The sequence below is a fragment of the Polyodon spathula genome, chromosome 26 (assembly GCF_017654505.1).
Source record: "Polyodon spathula isolate WHYD16114869_AA chromosome 26, ASM1765450v1, whole genome shotgun sequence".
Taxonomy (NCBI): Eukaryota; Metazoa; Chordata; class Actinopteri; order Acipenseriformes; family Polyodontidae; genus Polyodon; species Polyodon spathula.
In genome coordinates this window covers 19,810,872-19,838,709 of record NC_054559.1, presented here as the reverse complement: position 1 = coordinate 19,838,709, position 27,838 = coordinate 19,810,872, and the positions used below count along the sequence as shown (strand labels likewise).

Here is a 27,838-nt window from a genome sequence, read left to right as displayed (position 1 = left end):
TATATTATTAACTCTGCAGCCTCTAGGAGATTAATCACAGGAGGCAATCATGTTGGCCAATTGTCTTCCTGGTACTTTTTGAAAGACTTTTCATCAAGACCCTTTACCTGACTGCGAGAGGCCGTCGTTGAAGCCCATGAAGGTGTCCTCATCAGTCACTGTGGTTCCAGTCAGGCTCCAGTGAGTAAAACCATCTGGGGGGGACGAGAGAAGACAACGAGCAGGAAGGGTCATTTCAACAGTGCACCCAAGCAAAACCGCAGAACAGCAGGAGTGTGCCCCGCGGCCCTGCTGGTTTGTAACCCACCCTGCGTGATGGCCATGTTGTTGAGCTTGCGTAGCACCACGGGCGCATAGCTGCTGCGGAGGATCGTCAGGGCGTAGGCCGTCAGCGCCATGGTGTACGGGTCATCAGCGGAGTACATGTTCGTTTCCAGGAAGTGCTTGGCCTTGGCGACCGCAGTCTTCTCTTCCTGTCCGGGAAGGCAGAAGTGTTCAGTGACAGAACAGTGTCGTGACAGAGCAGTTACACTGCAGCTCTGACCTTCCTGCGTGGCCTGCAGGCCATACATTCAGCGTTATGTGACAAAGATGCAGCATTGGAAGCATCTGTTTCATCTTGTTTTGTCTTCCTCATCCTTTGCCGTGTTTTAGGTTACGAATCTGTGCCGGGGGTCTCCCGCGGTTACCAGAACGAGAGGGTGGAAGGTCAGCGCCTCATAGCCATTTCCTGACCCCGACATTCCCTCAGGCAGGAAATGCCTGGGAATGTGCCCTCCATTCATCTTTCTAATCCCCAAAGACACATGGGGGACCCCAGCTGGCTGCTGGGAATGCAAGTGCTCCGGGCTCAGGATCACCTTTTAAAACTTAAAATGCTCAAAAACAAATTCTGAGGCAAAACTTATAAGAAACTCAGTCAAGCGTACAGACTTTTTGTCTCATACCTTTTATTCTCAATGAATTGGCACAAGCTTGAGTGTGTTTTCTTTATAAGTTTTATTTTAAATATCCAATGATGCCTCACTCTTTTCCCCTGAAAATTTAAATAAAAAATCTTTATACTTAAACTACAGTAGCATGACGCGACTCACTTAATAAGGCATATATATATATATATATATATATATATATATATATATATATATATATATATATATATATATATATATATATATATATTTCATTCCTTTCTATCCTTCAAAACAATGACGTTCAGTTTAGTGAGGCTCACGTTGGGAACAATGCTGCTCAAGGGGAGATGGGGTCTTTGCAATGTTTGACGTGCCAGGCAGGCCCCTTCTCTGCAGCGAGGCTGTTGTTAAAAGAAGTCTGTCAGCACCTGGAGCGAGCGACCCTGTTTTTTTATGGCGGGCCACATGACTTCACCATGCAGGAACTTGCTGCGGATGGTTTGGAGAGGAGCTCTAATTGAACCCGATGTCATTTAAATTTCCTTGTCCCCATGGTGGCCCCAACCTCCTGACCCCCTAACCCCAGCGCACACCTCATTGCAAACAGTTGTTCTGGTGTCTGCTGCGAGCGCGCTGCCCAGAATGAGGCACACTGCCTCCCCAGAGGCCTGACTGCCATTCCTGCATTTACTGCTGGAACTAAATCATTGTAAAAGAGTGCCTGGGGAATTCTGTTTAAAATAATAGTGGTAATATTACTTTTTTTTTTTTTTTTTAAAGCAACGGGGGAGAGTTATTTGACGCCGTGTGGGAAATATTTGACATTCTGTATTCATGACATTCTGCAATTTTATGGTTTTCAATACAACTGCGTCTGATTGAACGAACGCATGATAGCATTTTGCTTATCCAGCGAGTTGAATACAACACAATTTCCAGCCACCTTACCTCGGATGTTATCCCGGTTTCCAGAAGCGCTGCCACCACATAGGCTGTCAGCGAGATCTTCCCGTGGATCCCTCCCTTCAAATAAAAAAGCAAGAACATCAGAGCACAACCAACAGGCGCTGCTCAGGAGGACCATGAGCTTGAAACTCTCACTTGCCTTGCTGTACCCAGTCCTGGGTTTCAGAACTGCCCTAGTTTAGGTTAATTATTGAACGTGACCTTGGTGCCAGAAGAGCTCCCCTCCGAATAGATGCTTCTCATCACAACATGAATGTCACACCCGGGTCCGAAGATTCACCAACAGGAGTTAATGCAACTACAAGAAAGGATCCAGTTATCTGACATGAAATTCCTGGCTCTTGATGAAGGTAGTTCTGAAACCCAGGATTATGGTTCCACACGGTCTCTCAGGGCACTCCTCACCTGGATGTCCTTGTTGAGGATGCGCCCCACGGCAGGGAAGGAGCCGTCCTCTTTCTGTTGCTGGATGATCCAGTCCTTGGCCACGCTCAGCTCCTTGGGGTCGATAAAGATGAAGCCGCGGGACTGAGCGAAGGACTTGAGGACGAACGCAGTCAGCCTGGAGAGACAGAGAGACAGCGGGGGTGAGACACACACACACACACACACACACACACACACGGCAATACTCTACATACACAGACAGAGTAAGAGAGAGACGCAGAGACTTCTCAACAGTGCTGCATGTACCTTGAGTTTTTTATAAAGAAAAAAACCTTCAAACTCTGAAGCCTACCTAATGCTAGAAAACATTTTGGAAAAAAAAAAAAGCAAACAGTTGCCTGCATTCTTCAGGGGTACTAAAACTTACTGCTGCTTTTCCCATTTCCCACTTTTCCCAAAACAAAAACCAAAAAACAATTTCCTTAAATGACTTAATTGCAGAATTACTCTGCATTACCACATTCCCCTGTTCCCGCTGCGTTTGAAACCGATGAGGCAAACAGCAGTAAAAAAAAAAAAAGGACAGAGAAACAGGAAAGGCAGCAGAGCCAAAAACACAGAACCGGTCCATTAAATCATGGTGTTTGCAGGGCTGGGTTATTTCTCCCCGGAGAGCGGTAGGGATGGAGGCTCGATGCCTGAGAAATTTTTATAACATCAAGTAATATTGTATCACCGAGTTTAACAGCCCAGGCGCAGGGGGGTCTGCTCCACAAACAGGAGTTACAGAATGGACGTCGTGTAATAAGAACTTCATTGATTCATTTATTTATATTTTTATATATATTATGTACAGGGTGGTTGTTATGTTGCTTAGCATCTTTGAACCTATATTTCTAACCTATATCTAAAGGATAAGAAGTGTTGCTTTGCAATCAGCCATGACGACAGTTTGTGAGATACAGTTTTGTTTCCCTGATTGGAGTGCAGTTTTGAATCCCTGTAGCAACCCCATCAAATTATTAAAGAAAGCAGAGGAGCACTCTTCTTTCTTTACAGTAGAACGTGTGTTATTCATTTCAGATGTCACTCATGCATTGCTTTCTGGCAGTTCTACATTTTGTTATACAATACGAACATGGGCGTTTCTGCCACCGAAAGCAGCATTTGTTTAAATATCAGAATATTTTTCCCAGCGCTAATATATTACTGCCTGTTTTTATTCCCTCTCAGTTTTGGTTGGAGGCGGTATGGAGTCCAGTATCTGCTTCCCTGCACTCAGCTGGGATTCCGGATTAGCGTACAGTAGCTCCGCAGATTAGAACGTGATTCCCTTATTAAAAACAGACTAGTCAAGTATGTGGAGGCTCTGTGAAATGAAAGCGCTGGTGGAGGAGTGCTGCCACATCCAATCTGTGCCTGACACTAGCAGACAGCTCTGAATTTGCTACAAATTACTGCGCTTTGTCATCCAATCTGTATTTGGAAGCAACCTAGAAAGACTACTACTTTGTTTTTGTTTATACAGGGAACCACTTGGGCAGTTTATCAGACTCACGATCATAGATCAAAATCGGTACTGATTGCTCCTGCTACTACTTGCAGCAGTAGGAGGTTATACCCGACCATCAGAATCTCTACTTTTTTTCTGCTCAGGGTGCAAAAAAGACGTTTGCTGGGCTTTCTACTTATAAGGCTTTATAGGGTAACTTTTGCAATACAGAAAAAAACTTACTGTCTTGCAGACCAAGAAACCAAAAGTGTTTACCTTTGAAAACGTTTTTATTTTATTTTTTATTTTAGTTTGTTAACTGCGTTAGCCACAGTAGTAAGCTGGCAGCCAGCGGTAATTACCTGGACGCAGCGAGTGGAGTCTGGTTTTAACCACTGTGTCAAGCAGCTAATTAGGAGTTTATTTATCATGCCCTGGAGTTTACTAAGCCCAGTGTTTTACAGAAAGAACTCCAAGCTAATAAATGGCGCTGCCACGGCCCTGGCGTGCAGCCAGCTGTGTCTCCACAGAGCTCCTGAAGCCTGCCACTCAGAATGCAGGCAATTTTGCTGAGAGACCAGGGGAGAGAGGCACTGTAAAGTAGTACCAGAGGGTAACAATTAGAGCAAAGTGAAAGAATGGTAAAGCACATGCAAGGATTGTAAAGCCCAGAGAGCTGCAAGACCCCCATGTGCGAGTGTGTGCTGTGTCTGTGTCAGTCACTCACCACATGCTGCCAGATGAGTCTCTCTCTCCAAAGGCGCTGTATGAGCCGTCCTGCCTCTTATAGGTCAGCTGTCTCTGGTATCCTGGACACAGGGACGGCGGGACATGTCAAACTCAAGAGTACAGAGGAATGGCATGGAAACACAGAGCCCACGCAACTCCATTGCTTTATTTAAGACACTGCAAGGACATCGGGACAGTGGTTCTGGAAACCCCTGGGAGGGTCAACAGATTTTAGAAACTTTTTACAAAACTGTATATTTCATGTGTTCTTTCACTGCTGTGGTGAGAGACAGGGCTTGTGACTGACGTACAGACTTTAAACATTTAATTTCACACCAGTACAGTTTTCTTTCTTGTTTTCAACTTGCTCAGTTAATCCCCTCTTTCCAAGAAGAGCTAAATCGCAGTGCAATACAAGTCACAGGTCAATAAGATTATGCCCTGGATGAACTACCCCCTGCTGTACCCTGCTGTAATTTTCCAGTTTCCCCTCCTCCTGAAAATAAGAGACTGGGTTTTCCTGCAGCTGAGGTCTGAGCCTCTTTGTTAAAACCCATGTGTGACTACCTTGCACCAGGTAGTCTGTGGCCTCCCTCTCCACCTCCGGGTTGAGCTGCTTGGTTTTCTGCAGGTACTTCAGCACAAAGACGTTGGGAGCGAAGTGGATCATGTTCTGCTCCCCGCAGCCAAAGGGCAGCCGCAGCAAACTGTCCAGGTTATTTAGGGTGGGGCCCATGACATCGCCTGCAATACAGCACGGGGGCAGCAAGAGCAAGTCAGCGGAGAGCAGAGGCTGTGCTGTACAGTGGTACAAGCAGCAGCTAAAAATCAGTAAGTGAGCACAATACAGAGGCAGCAGCGGGGTTTCTAGTTCAAGCGCTTAACTTAAAACACTCAAGAAAAGTTATTGGTACTGAAGCAACATTTTAAAAGTCTGTGTATGTGATAAGTTATATTGCGCCGAGTCTATAATGTTGAGGTAGGCCGAACATGTTTATAAGTTTCACATATATATTTAACAGAAAGCTGGTTTTGCTTGTTTGCAGCCACTGTGTACAGTAAAACAAACTAAACATATTAATGACTATTATTATTATTATTATTATTATTATAGCTGACTGTGTGAGGATTATTGCCCATGTTGTCAAACAGGTAACAGCAATAACGACCCATGATGTCACACAGAACACAAAGCCAGGGCACTTGTATTTTTTTTTTCTAATCGCTATTCCAGCAGTGATCGGAGGCACGCCCCTGATCTCCAACCTGAGTGCATTAGAGTTTACATCTTGAAAATTCCTTTGAAAGAGACTTGACTTACAAGTTAAAAAGTTGTCAGGATGTTAACAATGAAAAGAAAAATTACAGGAACGTCATTTAAACAGTTTTAGCAACATGTGGGGATGTGTACCGCTACAGACCAGGACAATACTGAAAAGGAAGCAGTGTGTCTCAGGTCGTATGTTTATGGGCTGCCTGTCTCCCGGTGCAGGTTACCTATCATGGAGGCGGAGGCTCGCTCGCTGCCTGGGACCACGTTGTGCGGGACCCCCAGAGTGAACGCCTCGTTGTGGTTCTCATCCGAGTCCTCCTTCCTCCAGATCTTGAACTCGCCCACGGACCCCCAGCCCGTTGAGAAGCCCACGTACTTCACCTGTGGCAGCTTCAGCCCTGCCCACTCCGCGATGACAGACTCGTTAGAGGGGTGCGCCCCGTGACCCACCTGCGGAGAACATGCACCTCGCCATTTACTGCACACGCACATACAGTCATGTGTATTTTGCGTGTCTAGGAGGATTTAGCATGGACCCCCATACAGTGTAGTTTTCCGATTCTCCAGAGGAGCATAAGGGTATTTCTCGCTAACCTGCACCACGCCGTTCCTCCAGCTGACCCAGAAGTTGCGGAATTCGTCCCAGGACAGGATGCCCTCAGTGCCAGCGCTGGCGAGCGGCTCACCCATCTTGCTGGCCGACACCCAGGTGCGGGAGTTCTGGTGGCCCCCGATCACGATCTCCACCATCCCGGCCGTGTCGTGCGGCCCCGAGGACAGCGCCAGGTGCGCATCGTTGTGAGCCTTCACTGCCACGTCGAAGTGTGTCATTCGCGCCGGCTTCTTCACATACTGGTACTCGTACTTGTTGGGAGTGGAGATGTGGATTTTCTCTGCGGGAAGCCAGAGTCAGAAAGCAGCGTTCACTTTACCCCTCATTAACATAGGGTTTTAACGGACTTGCCCATCCGTTACCATATCAGCCTGTGCTTTCATCATGGTCTTTACTCTAAATGAGCCCTCACTCCCTGCTTCCTTCCTTCCTTCCCTCCCGCCTTCATTCTTACCCCAATACTCTGTTTGGGACACTCACCATTAGGACAGAAGAACACACTGTAGATATAGTCTCTCGGCAGACCTTCCGGCTGTGTGTGTGTGGGGGGGAGAAAGAAAAAAAAAAAAAAAAAAACTTTGAAAATTACAGTTACAAATTTTTAAATACTGAAAGGACCGTACGCTCGCTCACTGTGGCCGGTTCGTGCCCAGCCGCGTGGCTCTGTTACGCTCTGCTCACCTGCACCAGGACGCTCCGCCGCACGGAGTCCATGCCCACCGCGGTCCTTCTGTCCAGCTCGCTGTCCTCCAGGTGCTTCCCATTCTTAAGGGGAGACTTCGCCCCCTCGTCACAGCAGCCCACCTCACTGTAGGCAAACGCCCATGCTTGGAAGGAGAAAAATAAAAAAACTTTGATATTATAAAGCTACAAAAGCATCAGGTGGTTTGTGGGTGGTTAAAATCATTTCATTTAATGTAGAAAGCAGAGGAACACGTTCAGTGTTGGGAAGGCACTTTTGGTATAATACTTTTTTTTTGTGTGATTATTTGGAATACCTGTTTATCTTGTCTTTTGAATTTTTCGTTTATACTGATATCTAGTGACTAAGGATTCTTTCAGAACAATCCAAAAGAAACTGGAGGACCACACCACCACTTCCAGGATGTTAGACTCATTTGCATGCACAGAGACAGACAGACAGACAAAGGGACACAGGGACTGTCCACTCAGCTGTAGACGAGCTACCCCCCCCGTGGAGATACCCAGGCATCAGGAAATGCCTGCTCCTCTTATGCAAGTCTGCTAATTCGGTCCCTTTGTCCGTGTCTATTGAGAGGTAAAGATTCCGTCCCTGTTGAAGGATTGGGAACAGGGCTGTTTAGCTGCGGTGACCCGAAAGAGGATCCATGGGGCAGAGAGATTCCGAAGCTTTCCTAGTTCTGGGTCGGTTTGTTTACAACTGCCTCTCTCCCTCTGCCTTTTTCCCTCCACTGTCTGTGAACAGATTGTCCTGCATTTCTTGTGCAGCCTCTTGGACGACAGTCAGTCATTCATTCATTCATTCATCTAAACTAAGATGGCACGCTCGCTGCTCACCTGTAACATCCGGACTGCAAAAGGGGAGTGAACCTTTCACCAGGGGCCTGGGGTTGTAGTCCTGGCCTCACAAGCAAAGCAAGTCTGATTTCCCCACAGGTGTGGGTCTCACCTGTGATGTTGGCCAGTCCCAGCTCACTGAAGGACAGGACGATGGAGGTGGGACGGGCTTCTCCGGGAGGCACGCACTTCTTCCGGGTCAGGTGGTGCCTGCCAGGGTGACCCACGAACTTGATCCCTTTGGGAACAGAGATCTTGACATGGACCTAGAGATCCAAACACAACAGTGTCATTTTAACTGGAGTAACAAGTCTGCAGTCAGAAGAGAGGCAGAGGATGACACCTACACTCCTGAAAACGCTCTCATGAAAATGTAATAAAAAAAAGAGACAACATTTGGATTAAGAGAGAACTTCTTTGGGTAACTTAACTGTGATTTAAATATGAACTCTCCGCTATTAAGAAATCTACAATGTATAAGAAGTGATGGAGCGTTTGGATAATCTCTAAAGATCTTCTCTAGCAGCCAGCTGGGGGCAGCTGCAGGCTCTCACCTCCGCGCACACTGGCAGGTAGTTGTACACAGTCAGCATGATCTTGCTCTGCTCCCCGCGGATCACGCTGTAGGGCATGGCGAAGTCCACGAAGAACGGTTTGAATGCCCGCAGCTCCGTCTGCGCAGCCAGGCCCAGCCCCTTCCCATCAGACAAGCCGACAGCCTCCGTGATCCAGGTGGTTATAGAGTCCGGAACCTCTAGCCGCAGCTCGCCCTCTCCGGTGATGTCACTGCAAAACACGGGACAGCTTACCAGGGAAGCGTGCAGCCGCTCAAACCGCTTGACAGGGTGCCGATTTGTTGGAGAGTAAAAAGACATTCGCTAAAGTTTGAATAGTTGAACACAGACCAGAGAAACCGTAGGAATTTGCAAAAATTCACCAGAAAAATGTGCATTAACAAACGGGCTCATGCTATTCTCATAGTGTCTTATGTTCCGAGTTTAAGGTCAGGAAAACAGTAGTTGTCTGAGGTGAGCACTTTCCCGCCATCTGTCGTCTCCAAAGGTTGTCCCTTTAAATTAACGTTAAGTCCTATTGAAGGATCACACTATTGCAGACTAAGGCAATTGGTCTGCAATATTTATACAGAGGCATCATTTTATACACCTCTCTCTATCACTAGCGATATAAAACTGAAGAATGTATTGCGTGTATTTAATAATTGTATTTCTTTCACTGTGTGCACATTCATCAATTTTCTTCTTTTTTTTTTTTAAAAGGTTTATTCTATGTGAAGCCTGGAAGGTCTCGAGTGAATAGAGGTCTCAATGTGATTTATTATTATTTTATAAATCCTCTCTCCAGCTCTGGCAGCTCTCCAAATCCCACTTACCCGGACAATTTGTGGCAGCTGATTCTCCAAGCCCCGTTCCGCAGGGATTACAGCTCGTAAGCAGTAATAATGTTTTTATTTTCACAAATGAGAGCATTCACGCCTCTGGGCGCAAGGCCAAGGTATGCAATCATTGTGACCGTTACATTTTCCCTGGCCTCGCATTAAGAGCTTTGAGAGAACAGGGAGAAGTTTCTAGGGACAGAGAAAACCTAGCTTTTGAGTTGTGCTGTGCTGTCACCTTCTGTGGAGAGAATACTTCTCCGAGCTGTCCGAGTGCAGACTGCGGCTGTGAGCTAAGAAACATTGTGTCTATTTTTTTATATAATAAGTTTGTAATTTGCTAGGACTGTTCTATCCTTGTAGTTGTGTATAAACACCAGTGCTTTAGTGTTAGCCAGCCGTCTCCTTACAGTCTTTCTGCGGTAGCCTGGTGTTAAACTCCTCCAGCCACTTCCCAAAGAATCCGACTTGACTCTGTCCATATGATTCACTCCACAGCTAATAAAAACGGTCTGGTCTCTGGTGTCCGAGTCACACCCAGTGATCAGAGAGATCAGAGATTTTCCCATTCCGACCTCTGCCAAGCTGCACAATTCGCAGTTACGAAACTGTCGCCTTTCATACCCTGATTAGAAAAAAAAATTAACCTTGTGATCCAAGGAGCTCACAGACAGCATGCCGGCAACAGTAACGTCTGTAATCAGCCCTGTTCCCTGTTTCTCATACCCCAGTGCCTCTCCAAAACTCCACACCGACAACACAAACAGCTCCCTTTCAAACACAGATCCGTTTTAATTTCCTATGTATGGAAGCAGATAACGTATGACCGATTTACCAGGTGACTGGAGCAGTCTGTGCAATTGGGTAAATAGCTTCAAATGCAGGGACTCCCATTCCATAGCAGCTTGATAAATTCCTGGTTTTACTACGAGCGGAATAAGACACACCTGAGCTTGTTAGCTATACAATGCAGTTAGTCCAGCTCATAGTACAACCTGGAATGGGGTGAAAACTTCTATGCAATTTCCATCCCTGATCCCTGATCCCTCATCCCAGTTGTTAAAGGCTTAGAATTTTAACCATTTCAAAATCATCAAAAGATACTGTATCTATGTCATAGTGTTTATACAGTGGGAAGAAGTAGACTCTCAACAGTATCACAGATAACGGGTTATTGTTCCAACCTGACGTTGAGACACTGCCAAATCCAGGTCTCTGGGAAGAAGGTTCTTCTCCGTTTCTCAGCCCTGGAACAAAGAAACGACAGAAAAAGAAAACAAGATAAGGAGAGAGATGTAAATCTGTCTGAGATTTGACTTCCCAGATCGTTTCTCCTGAGCAGCGTCTTTGTGGGCAAAGCACGTCACCAACTGGGTGCAAAGCACGCCCTTCCATTCAACTCTTCAGCAAAACGAACTTGGGAGCGTAAAAGTCCACCTAAAGGCATGCAATCTGCAAGCTTCAACCTAGTATGGTACCAGATTTATTTATATATATATAAATCATGTTTGATGTGTGCTTCTTTCAACACTGCACATGTTAGAAAGTGAACAGACATGTGCGACAGCTAAGATTTAACAAATCATTGAAATAGTTAAAAAAAACAAGATCATTATTTTCTCAGGTAGAGTATTGATGTTGATCCACCCGTTGGAATTAATTGAACAATAGTGGAGAGGAGAGGATGTCAGGGAGTCACCTTGGCATGGCGCGGGAGTGCATGGCCCCCACCAGGGTCCCGGTGTGTGGCTGGAAGGCGGGCACGGCCTCGTTCGTGTACATGCCCCCATTCTGCCGGTGATTCAGACTCACCGTGTCGGTCATCACCACCAGGCCCGTCTCCTAAGCAACCAACAAAAAACACAGGTCAGGACGGAGCACCTAGAACAGTAAGCACTGTGCTTATCCAGACAGCTTGCTGAGATTTGCAGTCCCGGGGTACATTTAGGAAAAACACTCGACACTTGACAGATGAAAAAGCACAAGATGTTGAGCAGTGCAGTTCCACCCAATAACAGAATAGCAATACAGATAAACGTTGCATCGCATGAGAGAGAAGCCTCGTTCGAAGTGCGCAGGAGGGTTTTCCCAACATCTGCTCCGTTCTTTTTGTTATGTTTTGAGAATAATTTTTTTTTTTGTATATTTGCTGCACTTGGATTTGGCAAAGCTTGGATTTGAATTTGAGAGAGAGAGAGAGAGAGAGACTGGTCCTGTGCGTCTGGCTGGCAGCTGTACTCAGCAGGATCTCCTGAGTATGATGATGTCATTGAACTAAGTGCTGGTGGGCAGCTCAACTCAATAACAGAGGAAAGTTTCATCACGACACCAGAGCGGACAGCACTTCTTTCAAAGTAATCTTAAAGGTGTATCCCCCTCTCTCCCCCCACCCCCCTCCCCTCCACTCACAGTGAAGGCGAAGCGGGCATCCTTGGTGATATCCCAGTGCCAGGGGAAAACCGAGGAACGCCTCCGTCGGCGTGACGACAGCCCCGGCCACCAGAAGTGACCATCGTCCTTGGGTATCCCGAAGGCGTCCGAAATGTCGAAGTCCGCCAGGTCCTGAAAAATCTGTCCCGGGAGTGAACGGTAAAGAAAGTTTAGATGAGTTACACATGCAGCAACAACAAATCTCACAGCGTGGCGCCAGATAGCCGGCCAGGTGCCCTCTCTGTGTACCCCTCCCCTCCACCCACCCCGGCCCCTCACCTTGTCGGTAGTGAGCTGGAAGCCTGGCTTCAGCAGATACAGGCTCTTATCGACGGCAGCCAAGCACACACAGGAACCCCTCTCCGCTCTGACCCGCATGTTAACCACGTCCCCAGGCATGGACTCGTTAGAGGACAGGGACACAGACACCTGGACAGAGAGGGATGAGGATACAATGAGAAGCATTCCTCTTAGCACCCAAAGAGACTTTACTCAAAATAAAAGTACTTCGGATCACTGATGATTTCACTTAAATAAAAAAAATCACACAACAGGAAATGCTTAGGTTTGCATTAGCAGTGAACATTACCAAACATGATTAAAAGCAATAAAGGTTTGTCGTGAAACCCAGGACTGGGCGCAGCAGAGCTGTGGAAGTTTCTAACCCTGTTGTATTGTTCGGTACCTGGTTCTCGTAAGCAGTCTGCACTGAGAGCTGGATGCTGTCAGTCACCCCTTCCCCGTTCTCCCTCACGTAGTAGACCAGCAGGCGGCTGAGTGGAGCCATGTTGTAGGTCACGGGGAAGTGCAGGATCGTCACGCAGACGTCTGTCTCCGCTGGCGATGGGGGCTTGGGAGCACCTGGGGGAGGGAGAGAGAAACACACGGCGCTGAAGAGTCAGCCGGGTCTATTCGAATCTTCTCAGTACTGCTCTTCAGCTCTATAGTATTAATCCTCCTGGTGTTTTTTTGATTGATTTCTTGACCCGATTCTCACATAAAAGGTGACAAAAAAAAACAAAACTTTGATCCACAACTACAACTTACGAAAATAAGTTCAATGGCAAAAGTTTTGGCAACCAGAAGTCATTCTCAATGTTGGAAGACTTTGAGAAAGGCTTCTAATTGAAACATTTTCCATTAAACATATTAAGCTTCTTTCAGTATTTCTAAATGCCTAGACCTTGTAGAAATGTTAGACTGCATACATACACACAGCGGGCTGGCTCCTGGTGTTTGATATTAAATGTGTCAGTCTGGCTGGGCACGCCACAGTTGCTCACCAGGTCCTGCGGGGGCGCTGGTGCGGACGTTCTTGTCGAAGGTGACGGTGGCTCGCTTGCTCCTCTGCAGGGTGACGTTAGAGGGCTGGTAGCCAGACTGCACGATGTTGCCCCGGGAGGCGAGCTCGTAGTGCAGAGTAAAATCACACGGGCACGTGGACTTCAAGGACACCTGAGCCTCCACGCCCACCTGAAAACAGCAGCAACACCGGACAACTCAGCAACACCGACCTGCTGCACCCAGTCCTGGGCTTCAGAACTACCTGCAATGAAGCGCTCCCTCGATGCTTCACCATTCATTATGGTTTGACTAGATATATTATACATGAGCTGTACTTCACTGTGTAAGGGCTTGACTAATTGACTCATTCAGTTTTCTGAAAAAGAGTTTTATTTTATTTAAAAGTTGATAACTCTGGCACACAAACACTAGCTTTTCAAGACCTCTTCAGGTGCTGTTATAAAGGAACAGGTGTCACACCACAGTTCATCTCATAAATGATATCTTTTCCAATTCTTATTATTTAACTGGCATGAACAACTCTCATCAGTAAAACGACAGACCTCAGGAGTGACTTAAATATTCACGCTGTGATCTGTTCATTCAGAGCAGATTTACCAGGGACCTGAAGGTTTAAAAATGAAAGTCCTAGCTAGATGTAGAAACGTGTCTAGAGAAAAAAAGTGAAATCTTGATCTGGCTACACTGTTATGCTGTGCTACAGTAATGCTATAAAGGAGATGGCATTGTCATGACTGTGATTGAATACTGTTATGCTGTGCTACAGTAATGCTATAAAGGAGCTGGCATTGTCATGACTGTGATTGAATCCTGGTTTGCCCGGTTCTCTTTGCATGGTTGATCGGATGGCTGACCTGCAGAGGAGCGCTGGGGCCCTGCAGCTGGACATGGCACTTGCTGGGAGAGTACCAGCTGCTGATGGACAGGTAGTTGGGAAGGTACTGTTCTCCTGCCGGCCTGCCGTCGATCGCCGTCACTTTGGTCTGAAGCAGATGAGGAGAAAACAGTTACGCTCCAGCTCCTGGAACGTCTTCCGAAATTTGAACATGTGCCTTATTACTTCCCAGATAGAAAAACTGCTTCGTAAAAATGACAGAAAACCTATGCGTATTTCCATGTAATATTACAACAGAATTGACAGTTTTACTAAAGTGCTACACACGATTAGAGTACAGAGGGCATGGGCAGTTCACAGCTCTCGTCATCCTCCCACTCTCTCAGTCTCACCTCCAGCCACACATACTGGGCAGCAGTAGGGATGGAGGGGATCTCGAACTCCACCAGCCCCCCGTGGGAGCGCAGCTCGCTGGTGTACACGTTGTCCTTCGGGGTCAGCTCGGCCTTGATCCGAACGGTCACTCCGTCCGCGGGGCTGCCGTCAGGGTACGTCACCTCCACCTGGAGCAGGGTCAGTGGTCAGGGTGGGCTCGCTATAACTGCGGTGACATGTGCACCTTCAAAAGAGTTTTCACAAGCTACTCGAATATCGGACAAACACTGCTTGAAACGACCAGATTCGTTCATAAGAGAGAATTTCTAAGTGTTCCACAGTACAGAAGTGTGCTCTCACCTTTCCATTTATAGGTAATGTGATGGGACACTGGGTTTGTTTTACTCCTGAGAGATTTTTTTATTCCTGTAATATGATACAAATAGTACTGTTTTCCAGCTAATTCAAGGAATATTTGTTTAAATTTGGAAAAAAGGGATTTCGTCTCAGCACTAGTTCAACAGGCTGATGTGTTTCCACCAATCAGATTGGCTCCTGAGCAGCAGCAGAGCTTTGCAACATCATTTATAACCTCCTGCTGCTGAAAAAGGAACACCTCTTATGCCCGCTAAGCTTGGTTCCCTGCAGCTAAAACTAGAGCAGACTGCGGAGTGGGCAGCAGTGAAGAGGGCTGGGTTACCTTGCCTCTGTACGGAAGGCCTGGTTTGAACTGCTTCCTGGTGTCCTTGGAGTACTTTATATCAATGAGCTGCTTGTGGATGGGCGTGGAGTCGTCGAACATGACCTGCTGGCTGCCGTCCACGCTGCTCACCGCTGCCCAGATGTTCACTGCACCACGGAAGTGCTCTGCCACGTCTGCCGGCATCATGTCCTTTACGCACAGATTGAAGGTTGCAGAGCCGTCAATCTAAAAGTTGTAAAAAGATGAAAAATTGTTCGCTATGAGAACTGTGGATCCAGCACCTCTGTGTGGATTGTGCAGCTTCAAATATTTCTGATTGAGCTGAATCCAAAAACATCAAATGCAGCGTTACAACTCTGTAGTAGACAAAATAAGAACTTGAGCCGGGTTCATTGAATTACACCGCCTTCGCAGTAAAGCCCCAAACAGAAACTATAACAATGTTTTTTTATTTTAAAGCCGCAAATCTAAAAAGGCAGCAGCTACCTTCCCCAACAGTTTTTTTTTTGATGATTGATTTATTTTGTCTAAAAGCTGCTCTGTAATTAAACTGCAATCCTATAGCAGCATCAGCAGCTGAAGCTTTAGTCTGAAAGCCTAGTGCCTCGCTCACATCCATGGTCTTCACCACTGGCTGCCCCACTTCGTGCTGGTAGTAGCCCACTCCGTTCACAGTCATGTTGACGGTGAGCTTTCCCTTCACGGGCTTCCCGAACGTGTACCTGGGGAGGAATGAGAGCGCATGAGAGTGATCGACGGGATTGCGAACAAGAGCTCAACACCCGGACAGAGATCAGCGGCTGGTTCATTCTGCAGTAGGAGGAGATTCATTACAAGGGCAGGGATCTTGTCAAGTGCGTCACACCAGTGTCCGCTGGGTGTCCAAGCTGGACCTGAAGGTGAAAGGTGAAAGGTTCTGCTCACCTGGCGTGCACGGTTCCCTTCTCGCACAAGGCCAGGTCACGGATGTACCTGGGAGGCTCGATGATCAGTTCGAACTTTGGCAGGACTGGAGGAGATGGAGAGAAGGAGGAGCCATTAGGAGGAGGAAGAGAAGGTCGAAAGCTTGAAAGGAAGGGGCAGGTTCGGGTTCGATTTCCCTTTTTCCTGGCTTTGAGAAGCCTGGTGCATAACCACACCTGAACCTGACAATGAACTTGGTGGGGATTCCAACAGCAGCTCTGTATTGTCTAGTTCTTTCTATAAAATACAGCAGAACAAAGTCTGTGGCACCAGTATATTATTATTATTCAGTCCCAGAATTTTTTTTGTGAAGCTCAAAGTGTAGTCCAGATCTTTTGTTTGCCAGGGGCAGACTCACCATACTTCTGCACCTCGAAGGACTTGTTGTAGGTGTGGCCCTGCATGTCAACGAAGACCAGCCACTCCCCCAGAACTGGCTGGTCTGACAGAGGGAAGCTCATGTTCACAATCCCTGGGAAGAGGAACGAGAACAGGAGAGAAGTCAAACCGGGGCCTTGAAACAGCTCAACAGCGGAGCAGATGCTTTCACAAAAGATTCTCTCAGTAAATTTGCAGGATCATTTTACAATGTTTTCATGCATTTACCATAGTTAACCATGCTTTTTATATGCTTTACCATACCTCTCTGGGGTTTACAATGCTTCCCAGTACAGTACCATGCTTTCACTGTGCTTTATTACACTTTGCTATGGAATTGTGTTCGAGACAATGTGACAGGCCAATGTACGTACCACAGCAGATTGGCTTCAGGTCAGACCACTGGATAATCCTAGACCCCCTTGGGTCCTGTGATGAACAGAACCAAGTCATTTAAGACATGTTTGTACTTGACAACTTATAGCTAATACTCCCTCTGAGGAAGGGGAGGTGATGTACATAAACTGGACTGTCAACCACGCCTGTTTTCTATGGCGCACAGAAGGCTGAACTACAGCACGAAGTAGACACCACCGTAAAACCAAGGACATGTTTGAGGGGACAGTGCAGGTTTGAGGAGGGGGTAAGCACAGTGAGAATATATTTACTGTATATCATAATTTAGGACACGCTTTAAAAAAAAGTTTACTTACCACGATGTAGGCTTCAATCTGCAAAGAAAATAAACAGATAAATACGTTCGCAAGTAATAAACAGGAACACATTAGAGGCAGTGTAAGCATGCTTTCAGAGACCGAGAGCCCTACAATCAGCTATCTGTGCGAGCGTCACGGCGGCTGCCAGTGCCCAGGCTTTACTACAGCACGATCAATAGAACTCTGTCTCTAGCCAGCCTGTACTGGGCATATACTTAGAAATGCAGGAAGAAATTCTAACAGAGCTGAAGCAGGTTTTGTTGGTATGATTTCCCTTCCTATCCCCAGCTCTTCCACCTCCCTGCCACTCTCCTAGGGTGAGTCCACAGGCTGTTCTTTTAGAAAATGCAGGGTTCTGAAATACTTTTTCTCTCTTTGGCTTGCTTTGCGATATCAGCTACGTGTTTTTTTAAAAGTCTTACTTAGAACTTGAGTGCAAACTAATTAGCCAAAACATTTTCCTACTGGACCCGTCTCCCCTGCTTTATGCGTTGAGAAAAACGAGCTGTAAACTCCTTCAGCAGGTAAAAAATGTACAGACAGACAGACAAGTCTGCTTTACCTTCTCATTGGCAGGCCTCAGGTCAGGTGTGACTGAAAACACATTGATCAGCACTGCAGAGAAACACGAAGAGAAAACAGTTTAGCTATCAGCCATCATCTGAACATTTTCACAGAGACAGTGCGTCTTTCTAAGTGCAACTTAAACCAATGAAAGCAAGGTAGGTCTGTTGGCTGTTGGCAGTGTAATGGATTGGCGTCTCAGCCCATTGAATTGAATGGGAAGGCAAGGGCTGGATGTGAACCACACCCCATACAGTCCCAAGACAAGCATCTTACCATTCAGTTAAACAGCAAGCTCTGGTCGAGAGGCGAGTACGTGTCTTATGCTGAAGTTAGCATTATTAACTGATCAGTCACTAAGAGGAGTCGATGCATTACAGCGAACCTTTCTGCGTTGGTTTGTAGACGGGCTTGTCAGTCTGGATGAAGACAGAGGAGCCCTTGGCGTCGACGGTCACGGTGGTGTAGTTGTGGAAGATGTAGCCCTCATCAGCCAGGTACTGATTCCCCCACACCTTCAGGTGAGCCTGCCCGCGCAGGCCGGAGGGAACCTGGGAGGGAGAGAGAGGAACGAACCACCTGAGTCACACATGGGGAGCATTAAAAAAAAAAAAAAAGCTTTACCTCTTACCTCTTTAGTCCCCCCGTCCCCCACATTTATCCTGACACCACTCTGCAGCTTCCTGTGCAATGTGCACTGGGGCAGCTAGGTGTGAAGCTCAGAATGGGTCAGTGTAGCTGCTTCCCTCATCCATGCACCTCTGTGTTGCACCCTGCAGGCTTGCAATTAAACACCTTTCACTCACCTTTAACTTGATTGTTCCTTTCTCTGAAAAATAGAGACATGGGAAACACTACATCGAGAATGCTCACAGACAATGCAAAAAGTATTTGTTATAAATCACTGCAACATGCATCTGTGTGTAGCACTTCATTATACATGGAAAATAGTGAGAAATACTGAAAGGGACCTAAACTGGCCTGATCTATAGACTTAACCTAAAGCAAAAGTGAAGGCTGTATGCAGCCTGCATGTATTTAAGCAAAATTGTAAATGTTTAACACTTGGCTAGAAATAAAGAGGTTTCAGTTCCTCTTATAAAGGCTGACCATGGTATTTTTTGCAGTCCCCCCCATGGTTAAACATTTATTTTTGTTTATCCTGGTTTGCAATGTTTACTAATATGCTTTACCACACCTTGCAATTTGTTACCATGCTTACCTATGCTTTACCATGCTTTCACTGTGCTTTATTACACTTTGCTATGCTTTTACTGTGGTAAACTTTTAAAAGGGTCTAAACTTTGTTTGGCATTATTTTTTTTATTGGATATAGCTGCTGGCAGAGTATCACAAAACGAATGCAGGAGACACTTACCCAGCACCGTGCCGTGGCTGTGTGCCACCGTCTCCCCCTTGACTGCGAGCTGGACCTGCACGGTGGTCTCCTTGACGGGGTTGAAAATGGTCACGCTGACAGCTTCCTCCACCCCGGCACGGAACACAGAGGGGGCTGCTATCAAGTAGCCTCTGAGGAGCAAGAAAGCAAACTAGCTGTTCATTGTCCTTTTTACAATGGCTAGGCTATAATAGATCCAGCTGGAGGGTCCTTCACTCACAGCGCCCTTGACAGGTTAGACGCTGCACTAAACTAAAACAGACATGGACTACATTCAGGTGAAACTGAAACCGGTTTCCTGAATCCACACTTGAGGGAAGTTTTCACTACTTTGGTTCACTATTCAAAATGCATGCCAGGATTTGTAACATGTCAAAAACAAATTTCAGGTATCTTAAATACAGGTTCATCATTTACCACAGTCTACCATGGCTTGCCATGTTTGTGCCTTGGTGTGAGAATGTAGTATTATTTTCCTTCTAATCTAAACTGTCCACTATCTCTCCTTATTAGATTATGAGAGAAAAATGGAACGCAGGGCTATAAACTTGAGGGGTCTAGACTGAACACGGAAAACAGAGGCGCACGCACGCATGCACGCACACACACACACAACAGCACATCATATATCCTGCAAACACAAGGGCTGCAGAGCACTGCACCACACAAGCACATCATATATCCTGCAAACACAAGGGCTGCAGAGCACAGCCCTACACAAGCACACCAGCACATATATCCTGTAAACGCCGGATGGTGGTCTCTGTAAAATGTCAGTGGTAAGCATCCTTGTGCGTTTCCACAGATTACAAAGCATAGCTTTCCTTTTGATCACACAGTGCATAACAGCTACTTGGTAAAAATAAAAGGCTTCATTCCTTTTAAACCTTCATTAAACTCCCACCCTGGTGTTTCTATTGTACTCCTGAGGAGCAGATGAAAAGGCGCTGTGCTTTTAGAGCTGATCTGACAAGATCCACAGTAAGGCATGCAAGCTTCATACACAAAGGCATTACAAACTCAATGACCCTTGAACAAGCACAGACCCTGTGGTGCGATCAGGAAGACAGAACCCAAGAGGTAGCATCCACCCACACAGCCAATAACAAGTTTACAGTCATCTGCAGCCAGAACAACGCAATGATATGGACGATGTTATATGAACAATAATACGCGAATGATTTACATTCATTCATTAATAAATTGATTGAAAACCGCCAGCCTCCGCGAATACACTGCCTCGGGGGTCTTGCTTTTTCTAGACAACTTGCACCTTAATTGGGTTCATACCAATACAGGCCACTGTATGTTAATTATAACCTGAGTTTTTTTTTTTGTCAGAGGGAAGCAAAAAAAAAAAACTGCAAATGAAATGAAGTTTGGGCTGGGTGTTTTTGAAGAAGTGGATTTTTAAAAGACCCACACTTAGCCTACAGGTACCGCTTCATAGCCGCGTGAATCATTATTATTATTATTATTATTAGTATTATTTGGGGCCAAGCGCTTCTTACGGATAGTTCTGTTATTTTAAACGGACACCGCATTTATATGCAGTTCAATGTGACCCCCGGGCTGCTCTAACCCATCCCCCAGTCCCTTTAAAATAATACTTACTGTCTTCCACGGGCATAGCTGGAATGAACCAGCAAGACCGACACAACACAGCTTATCCACAGCGTGCGATATTTCTTCTGCATTTTCACCCAGGTCCACAGCAGGCGGGTTTCTTATTTGAAATTAAAATCCCAAAGAAATTCCCTCCCCGGAAAACTTTAAAAAGTATCCCGTCATGGATTTCTTCTCTTCAGGCCACACAATTCATCGAGATATTTTTTTTTGGTGAGTGAGTGAGTGGTCTGTGTTGTTCCCCAAACTCGGTAACTCAACTTTTGTGTGTGTGTATCCATCCTCCCCCCCCCCTCTTCCTCGCCCGATAGAACACTTATTAAGAAGTTCAGATCCCCCCCCCCCCCCCCCTCACCAAGGGTGCAAGCGTATTCTTCTCAAACGTGCCTGATTCTGCCGCTTTCAGCACCGCTCGCTCACATTTTTCAGCATTAGACAAAAAAAAAAAAAAAAAAAGAAAGAAAGCAAGCCTTGTTTATTCCCTCGGAAAGTTATTCCTCTGTCTATTTTCAACCCCTTGCGTTTTTCCCCCCTCTCCTCAATCCTTTGATGTTCGCTTTTGTCTCTATGTGTGCCTGCGCGCCCCCCTTAACCAGATCCCCGGCAGGCGCTGCAAGCCCCGTTCAGTGCGCTATTGCGTTATCCACACCCATAAATTACAGCTTAGACACACCAACTAACAAACCCGCTCAGGAAAAACACAGAGGCAGGGAGCTGGAGAGAGAGAGAGAGAGAATTTTTTTTTTCAAAGCAGTAAAACTCCTGCGCTGTTCTGCTTAAGAAACCGAATCGCAGTTTTGTGATTTGCATGTGGTTATGCGGTTTCTGGGGTTAAGTTTTCCTACCCTCCAAAAATAAAGGGAGACACGCTTAACTTTCGAATATAGGAACAGTAATGCAATACGCACGCAGAGGCGCTGCGCCTTGTTCATCCAAAACCACTCAGGTCCTGTTTTTATGCCCCCTGCTTGCAAACAAGACCGCGTAGTTGACAATATAAGTGAAGCAAGGGTGGCCAGACATGTCTACGTGTGTAACTTAGCTTCCAGCTTTTAATAATTAAAGAAAAACAAAAACAAAAAAAAACTTCATTTTGTTATTAGGAACAGCTATAGACTCAAAACCGCCTGAACACTTTTCATGATTATAATCAAGCATTGAGGGGCGCAGTATAAATAAGAATGCCTCCTAATATATTTAGGGTTAGCACATACGGATATGTAAAGAATGCCGTATTGTGAAGCTGCAGCACCCTCTGCTGGCACTTACAGGTATTGCATCTTATATTGTGCACTTTATGGACTCTTTTGTGTGTAGGTGTGCAATCAAACGCCTTTAAACATGGTATCATTTCAAATGGTGATTTTGTATTGCATGAACGTTATCAGGGTTCTTGTATTTTCAATGCTTGCCAAATGTAGACATTTCACCACGATTCTTCAAGGATACATACCATAGACAAAACACATGCTTGTTTATTTATTAAAGAAAAGTATACGCTCGCTGAAAATTCAACTTTTACAGATTTTATATATTTTTTTTTGTTTTATATAATTTTTGTAACAAAAATATATATATAAAACACACAAGAATATCAAAATACATCTCAAAACAACACAAGATGTAATCATGTACTATAGTTCAGAATGAAAATTGTGTAATATTACAAATTAACTGAATGAGTTAGAACCCCCCCCCCCCACATAATGTAATGCCTTTAAAAATTTTGTCCTTTTAAGATGGCCTGTAAAACCAATAGGCAAATTGCCCATGTAATACATTTTCTATAGATCAGAAGAAATTTACCTGCAACGTGTGCATAGGCGAAAACATACACTCTAATGCAGGGATGGAATTAAAATTCAATTGCACAGCAGGTCCACCCCATTCCAAGCTTGATTAGACACCTTCTATAGGCAGCAAGCTCACGGGAGTCTTACTAACCCTAAAGTAAAACCAGGCATGGATTACTGCTTCAGAAGTGGCAAAGAATTGTTGCTACATCAGTGGGTACTACAGGGTTAAATATCTTCAAGGCACCCCCAGCAGTAGATTAGATATCACAATACTACAGCGCCGAGGCTAGGAGTAGCCGTGGAGAACGTCCGCGATGCTTCCGTCTCCTTGCCGGAGCCCCTCCAGAGCCAGGAGCTCAGCCAGCAGCGGCAGGGGGTAGCGGCAGTGGGAGCAGCATCCCCTGCTGGCAGCCAGGGAGGTGCCGGAGCACGGCGCAGCTCTGCAGGAACATCATGCAGCGCCACCTTTGGTGAAATACAGTAAGCTTGGATTTCTTTTTTCCCCTTTTAACATCGTACCACCAAGTGACAAAAAAATCTGAAGACAACAACAGGTTTGGAACAAAAAAAACCACACTGAAACTTTATTTAACATTATTAAACAGTTAGCCAGCAATGGGAAGAAATTGCAGGTAGTTTTTGCAGGTAGTGGAAACGCAGCTCCAGACACCCTCACACTCAGACCAGTTTTATGTTAACAGTCCTTCGGGAAATACAGATCCTCTGCTACTGCCAGGCCTGTCGATTCTTCTGCGCTCCTCTGATGAATCAAAACAGTCTCCCGGCTGACCAACGAGGACAACTCCAACACATCAGTAAAAACTCTGCAAGGAGGGAGAATCACGCATTCAGTATTATTTTCTGTACAAAGTCAAAGCACATACGAGCTGCAATCCTGTTTGTTTTATCGTGTGGTTGTAGGGCCACGCTCATTTCACTTGTGAGACGAGCTGGATCAGAACCCAGGCCTCCACAGATGAAGGCTTGGTGCGCGACAACAAATCCTTCCACACCTTTTCTTCCTCCTCGCGCTGCCAGCAGACTCACCTTCCTAGTTCCTCGACCACGCTCCCTGTTGTATCTTTGACAGCCTTCAGTAGCTCACATGCTCGGTCACTCTTCTCTGCAGCCGCAGGGTTTAACTCTGACAGCAGCTTCTCTGTTTCCTTAAGACAGGCTGCTACTTTATCTATAAAAAAACCCCAAAACATTTAAAAAATAGAGAAAGCTATTAGGAATGCACCTGTGCCAGCGGCAATGCTACCCCACTCTTATATAGAATTGGGCACATTTTCAAAGTCTTTACCCGAGTCTGTGAATATGAGAACAAACATGAAAGACCATGCTACACATTGCATGTAGAGAACACCCCTCTCCACACCAGTATGGGGAGCCCTTCTACTGCACCTCATGACACAGCAATGATGTAACAGTGTTGCATTCTGATTCCATTCCGGAACCCCGCTGTTTCCAAAATACTTGCTGTGGGTTAATTAACTTTAAATAATAAAATCACAGCGCTAAAAAACATCCATTTACAGACTTAACACCAACACATCTGCCATTACAAACAGACACTGCAGTCTAGAGAAATAATACCAAGAAAGGCTTGTCTGTCCCCCTCTATGTGTATGTTCTTCACAGGCAGCTCATGTCTCGTGGTATCCAAAGCCGTTGCAAAGGTCTTGTACTCCTGTTTAAACTTTTCCGCTGCTGCAGCCATGGGCGTTAATGCTGCGATCTGCAAAGACGGGCAAAATCAGAAGAAACCCCAGTTCAAATATCGCAAAACCAATTCTAATGAAACGAGTTTTACTGGGACCTGCAGCAGGTCGATCTTCTCCTCACGTTAGATTGGCTGCCCGTATTGAGCCGCACAAGCGCAGCAAACGTGCGTGTGCAGTGCTGAACCCCCTCCTAGCAACGGTGAAGCCTGTCTAACCTCACGTTTACGTCTAGAACCAGTACTGTCATCCACAACTCTCAACGTTCAGTCCTTCTACAGCTAGGGCGAGGTATCCATTCTGCCTGGCGAGCGGGAGAGACACAGAGACAGTTCAGAGAGAGAGAGAGTTTATCTACAAAGTACCTGCAGATCCAACAGGCTGTCCAGCTCCTTCTCTTTCTGCCACAGTCGAAGCTGCCGTTTCTGCTCCTGCACTTTCCTGTGGAGAGTCTCCTCCTCTTCCATCACCACTAACAAACTCCTCTCTGCTTCCTCCTTCAGCCTGGTCGTGTTTCTTTCCATCTACCAGATAAGAAACAGAGCATATACTTTAAATAACACGCATATCCAACCCACCACAAATCCACTGTACATGCGATCTAAACAAAATACATGAGGTAGCCTCTCTGCTATATGCTTTCATTGGGATAAAATGATGCAACGTTTTTTTTTTTTTTAATTCACATACTTCACCAAGGGTCTGCTGTCATTGTACTTACCAGCACGGTCAGACAAGTTAGCAGCCAGGTTTGATTGTCAACGGCGTGCTCCATATCCATATCCTGTGGCTCGGCGGGCTTATGCACAGTCTTGTCTGCAGGATGAAACACATGTTCAGAAATGTACTGTGTCTGCCAGGTGCTCTAACAGCGGTATTCGTGATAGCGTGTGTCTAAACGATGGCCGCGTGTACCATACGCATAGCAAGCTTGGAAAGCAATTGGGTATTACCATTAATAACAGAGATGTCCAGTTCGGGAAGGATAGAATGACCTTCAAGCAACGTCGACTGCAGTTCGTTTTTTCCAATCCGTGTAGCATCAAGGTTGTTTGACTGCAACTCTAAAAGATGATATTAAAATACATATATATATCAAATATAAGCCTACCACAGGCAGTAGACTTCTCTCTTTGCTAACAGGTAAGAGCAAATGGATTTGAATACAGTGCCTCTACCAAAATTCTGCCATTGGATAATTCACTAATTTGGTTCATTCACTGTAAGACCATGCTGACTGAATTATAAAAGTCCTATATATTTCAGTGAAGTGGGCTCTTCAGTGAAATATTTACTTTTTATTGACAACCACTGTACTACAGAGGCCCACTGCACAGGCCTCAGCTGAACTTACTTGACGGTACTTTGAATAACCTGGGGGGCTCAGACCTCCTGCTTGGTGTGCCTGGCTTCGTGGGGGTCCCCAGTTTAGTTGGGGTACCCAGCTTCGTTGGTGTGGCTGGTCTGTTTGGGACGCAGATGGACTGGTTCATCACCGCGCTCTGTGAACACAATGCAAACACGCTCTGTTAAAAAAAGGGAAGTAGCTTGAAACGTCACTTCTTTCTAAAATCTTATTGTGTTCACAATCTCTCCGAGCGCTTATGGGTTCTGTTGCCCCCCCCTTGCAGTGCTGCTGTTCACAGTGTTTTCTGTGACACTGACCACAATCTGTACAGAGACCTCTAGTACTGGTTTCATAAATAACAGCAACCTGATTGAAGAGAACAAAAAAAATGAGGCGCAGGGTTAACAGAGAGCTTTCTGCATACCTTTGCTGCTGGCTTCTTATCTGGTACCATCATATATCGAGATTTCACAATTTTACCTTTTGCTGTAATCAGGAGAAAAGAAAAGAACTAATTAGGAAGCACAGCTTCAATGCACCCCTTCTCCTTCTGCAAGCTCTGGTGTCATCTGACTTTTTTTTATTGTGCTAATTTTTTTTTTAAAAACTACACCAAATCAAGTATGATACAGTTTGGAGCAAGCAATAGCTCTTATTAATGAACTATATAAAAAGATGAAAGTGCGTGATTTCAATTTACGTTTGGGTTTTTTTGTTGGGGCACCGCTACTGTTCCCAGCACTCGTGTTGCTGCCATCGCTAGACATCAACCTGTTAAAGAGAGGAGAGGGAGAGGAGAGAGAGGGACAACATCAAGTAACCGAGCCGCTCAGAACAGGTTTCACGATGACCTGGCGGTGCGCGGAAAAACGATCGCCTCTATCAGTTACTCCACCTCTAAGGTACAAGACTCGCCCTATGTGTGGCACAAACACAGTGATGCAAACCTTATCATGTTTGCAACGAGGTGCATGCAGAGGGGTTTAACTGACTGGCTGATCACTCTCAATGTGTTTTAAGAAGACCCCGTTTGAACCAACCCACCAATGCAAAATAACAGCCTAAACTTGAACTGCGTATTATTAAAATCGTGAAACAGTAACGCTGTTCATTATACTGTATAGTAACTTACAACGTGTCAGACCCTGTGCTGGATGTGTTATCAAAAAGGTGCACGGCATTCTTGACTTTTGCAAACGTTTTTCTTTTTTTTTTTTCTTTCTTAAGAACCATATGACTATAAGATAAGAATGTACTTATTTATTGTTGCAGCTTACTGTGTTGAATCTCCCGAAAGACCCATCTTGCGCGGCTTGGGAGGGGCTGTCGACGCCATTATTGCAGAGATGTATGTTATTGTTTTCGAACCAACCCGCCGCGCATGCGCAACAGGAGCACGCCCGCCAATAGGGTTAAAAGAAAGAAGACACGGACCAGTCCTTTCACGATTGCAAACATAGGGGTGGGCTACTTTTTAAAAAAAATATTGTATTCGTATACAAAACAGTCCACTGTCGACTTATAAAAAGAAGAATGGTTGAATTAAGTATAATTTCTGCATTAGTTGATTAAACAGCACTACACAATAATCTGTAACGTTTAAAAAGTTGCGTTTTGAAAAATACCCCCCCCCCCACGTCGAATGTTTCAAAATGGACCCCCCCGCGGCAGCATGCTGTGCCCTGCTAACAGAGTACTCGATACATACCGCCAGGAGGCGCTGTAACCCGGAGACGTGCTGGAGGGATTGGTGCTTGGCTGAGCCTGGCACCCATAGACAAGGAGACAAACCGCCATTGCATGAAATGTTTTCAGTGACATAGTGGCCGGAATTATAACTCTGCCAGTTGTATCTCCTGTGTGCCTGTACGCCCCAGCTAATAAAAGGAGCCCGGTGTTTGCACGCATCTCAACACGACCCAGTGCTTTGCACGCTGGAACAAGCCCATGACTCTCTTCCAAGCTGGGCATTTCTAGTAGTATATGTTGGCTTGAAAGCACCAAATGCTGATGCAATGTCACGAATTCGAGCAGCGGCATATTTAGTGGGCCCTGGAATCATTTTGACGGTATTTTGATTGCATCGTCCTGGGAAATGGTGCCCATGCTATATTCCCATCTTTTGGCTTGAATGTTTCATCCACATGAGAAGCAAAGGGCTGTTGGATTTTCCTCCTCCGTGTCAGGGGCTGCACAGCTCTGCAGACATTCACTGTTAAACGACTTTTTAACCTCGTTATCAGAGCGAATGAGCCTCTACATACCACTGTCTAGCAGAGATCTGTAAAAAAAACCTTATTTACAAATATCTCTCCAGACAGGTGCAGCCATTCCAGACATCATCATCATCATAATAATAATAATAATAAT

The 27,838-nt window shown here is 45.7% G+C and overlaps 2 protein-coding genes across 4 annotated transcripts in view; both read right to left on the bottom strand.

Annotated features, from left to right (window-relative positions):
• Positions 1 to 20,880, bottom strand: part of cpamd8 (C3 and PZP like alpha-2-macroglobulin domain containing 8) — a 31,963-nt gene extending 11,083 nt beyond the window's left edge. Inside the window, exons 1-31 of the mRNA XM_041229547.1 lie at positions 20,589 to 20,880; positions 18,954 to 19,105; positions 18,382 to 18,404; positions 17,961 to 18,126; positions 17,574 to 17,626; positions 17,009 to 17,026; positions 16,670 to 16,724; positions 16,276 to 16,389; positions 15,879 to 15,963; positions 15,568 to 15,676; positions 14,952 to 15,179; positions 14,269 to 14,439; positions 13,896 to 14,024; positions 13,020 to 13,209; positions 12,422 to 12,597; positions 12,016 to 12,165; positions 11,716 to 11,877; positions 11,006 to 11,148; positions 10,491 to 10,553; positions 8,468 to 8,699; positions 8,026 to 8,179; positions 7,056 to 7,201; positions 6,855 to 6,906; positions 6,356 to 6,654; positions 5,986 to 6,211; positions 5,056 to 5,232; positions 4,487 to 4,568; positions 2,286 to 2,442; positions 1,863 to 1,937; positions 308 to 473; positions 108 to 194 (exon numbers count right to left, since the gene is read on the bottom strand). Coding sequence (XP_041085481.1) covers positions 108 to 194; positions 308 to 473; positions 1,863 to 1,937; positions 2,286 to 2,442; positions 4,487 to 4,568; positions 5,056 to 5,232; positions 5,986 to 6,211; positions 6,356 to 6,654; positions 6,855 to 6,906; positions 7,056 to 7,201; positions 8,026 to 8,179; positions 8,468 to 8,699; positions 10,491 to 10,553; positions 11,006 to 11,148; positions 11,716 to 11,877; positions 12,016 to 12,165; positions 12,422 to 12,597; positions 13,020 to 13,209; positions 13,896 to 14,024; positions 14,269 to 14,439; positions 14,952 to 15,179; positions 15,568 to 15,676; positions 15,879 to 15,963; positions 16,276 to 16,389; positions 16,670 to 16,724; positions 17,009 to 17,026; positions 17,574 to 17,626; positions 17,961 to 18,126; positions 18,382 to 18,404; positions 18,954 to 19,105; positions 20,589 to 20,671 — 4,123 coding nt within the window. The 5' untranslated portion in view covers positions 20,672 to 20,880. The remainder of the gene's footprint in view (positions 1 to 107; positions 195 to 307; positions 474 to 1,862; positions 1,938 to 2,285; positions 2,443 to 4,486; positions 4,569 to 5,055; positions 5,233 to 5,985; positions 6,212 to 6,355; positions 6,655 to 6,854; positions 6,907 to 7,055; positions 7,202 to 8,025; positions 8,180 to 8,467; positions 8,700 to 10,490; positions 10,554 to 11,005; positions 11,149 to 11,715; positions 11,878 to 12,015; positions 12,166 to 12,421; positions 12,598 to 13,019; positions 13,210 to 13,895; positions 14,025 to 14,268; positions 14,440 to 14,951; positions 15,180 to 15,567; positions 15,677 to 15,878; positions 15,964 to 16,275; positions 16,390 to 16,669; positions 16,725 to 17,008; positions 17,027 to 17,573; positions 17,627 to 17,960; positions 18,127 to 18,381; positions 18,405 to 18,953; positions 19,106 to 20,588) is intronic.
• Positions 20,881 to 22,951: 2,071 nt separating this feature from the next.
• On the bottom strand, positions 22,952 to 27,280 carry haus8 (HAUS augmin like complex subunit 8). 3 transcript variants are annotated; one of them, XM_041229297.1, is made up of 10 exons: positions 27,177 to 27,280; positions 26,169 to 26,239; positions 25,893 to 25,954; positions 25,475 to 25,622; positions 25,074 to 25,184; positions 24,842 to 24,936; positions 24,486 to 24,644; positions 23,996 to 24,137; positions 23,444 to 23,585; positions 22,952 to 23,220 (listed from the first exon to the last, which is right to left on the bottom strand). In XM_041229297.1, exons 1-10 carry the CDS (start codon positions 27,263 to 27,265, stop codon positions 23,091 to 23,093), a joined length of 1,149 nt encoding a protein of 382 aa, XP_041085231.1. In that variant the 5' UTR covers positions 27,266 to 27,280; the 3' UTR covers positions 22,952 to 23,090. The 3 variants fall into 3 exon arrangements, with proteins under 3 accessions (XP_041085231.1, XP_041085232.1, XP_041085233.1); XM_041229298.1 differs by lacking the exon at positions 27,177 to 27,280 and adding an exon at positions 26,746 to 26,844; XM_041229299.1 differs by lacking the exon at positions 27,177 to 27,280 and adding an exon at positions 26,725 to 26,743.
• Between the last annotated feature and the right edge of the window lie 558 nt (positions 27,281 to 27,838).

Bases quoted from the DNA above. Each gene is read 5' to 3' on its own strand.
- haus8 (XM_041229297.1), bottom strand. From the start codon at position 27,265: ATGGCGGTTTGTCTCCTTGTCTATGGGTGCCAGGCTCAGCCAAGCACC. The intron at 25,623-25,892 runs GTATGCAGAAAG...TTGTGTTCACAG, and splicing joins ATAAGAAGCCAGCAGCAAAG to AGCGCGGTGATGAACCAGTC. The intron at 24,138-24,485 runs GTACTTTGTAGA...CCGTCTTTGCAG, and splicing joins ACAGCCTGTTGGATCTGCAG to ATCGCAGCATTAACGCCCAT.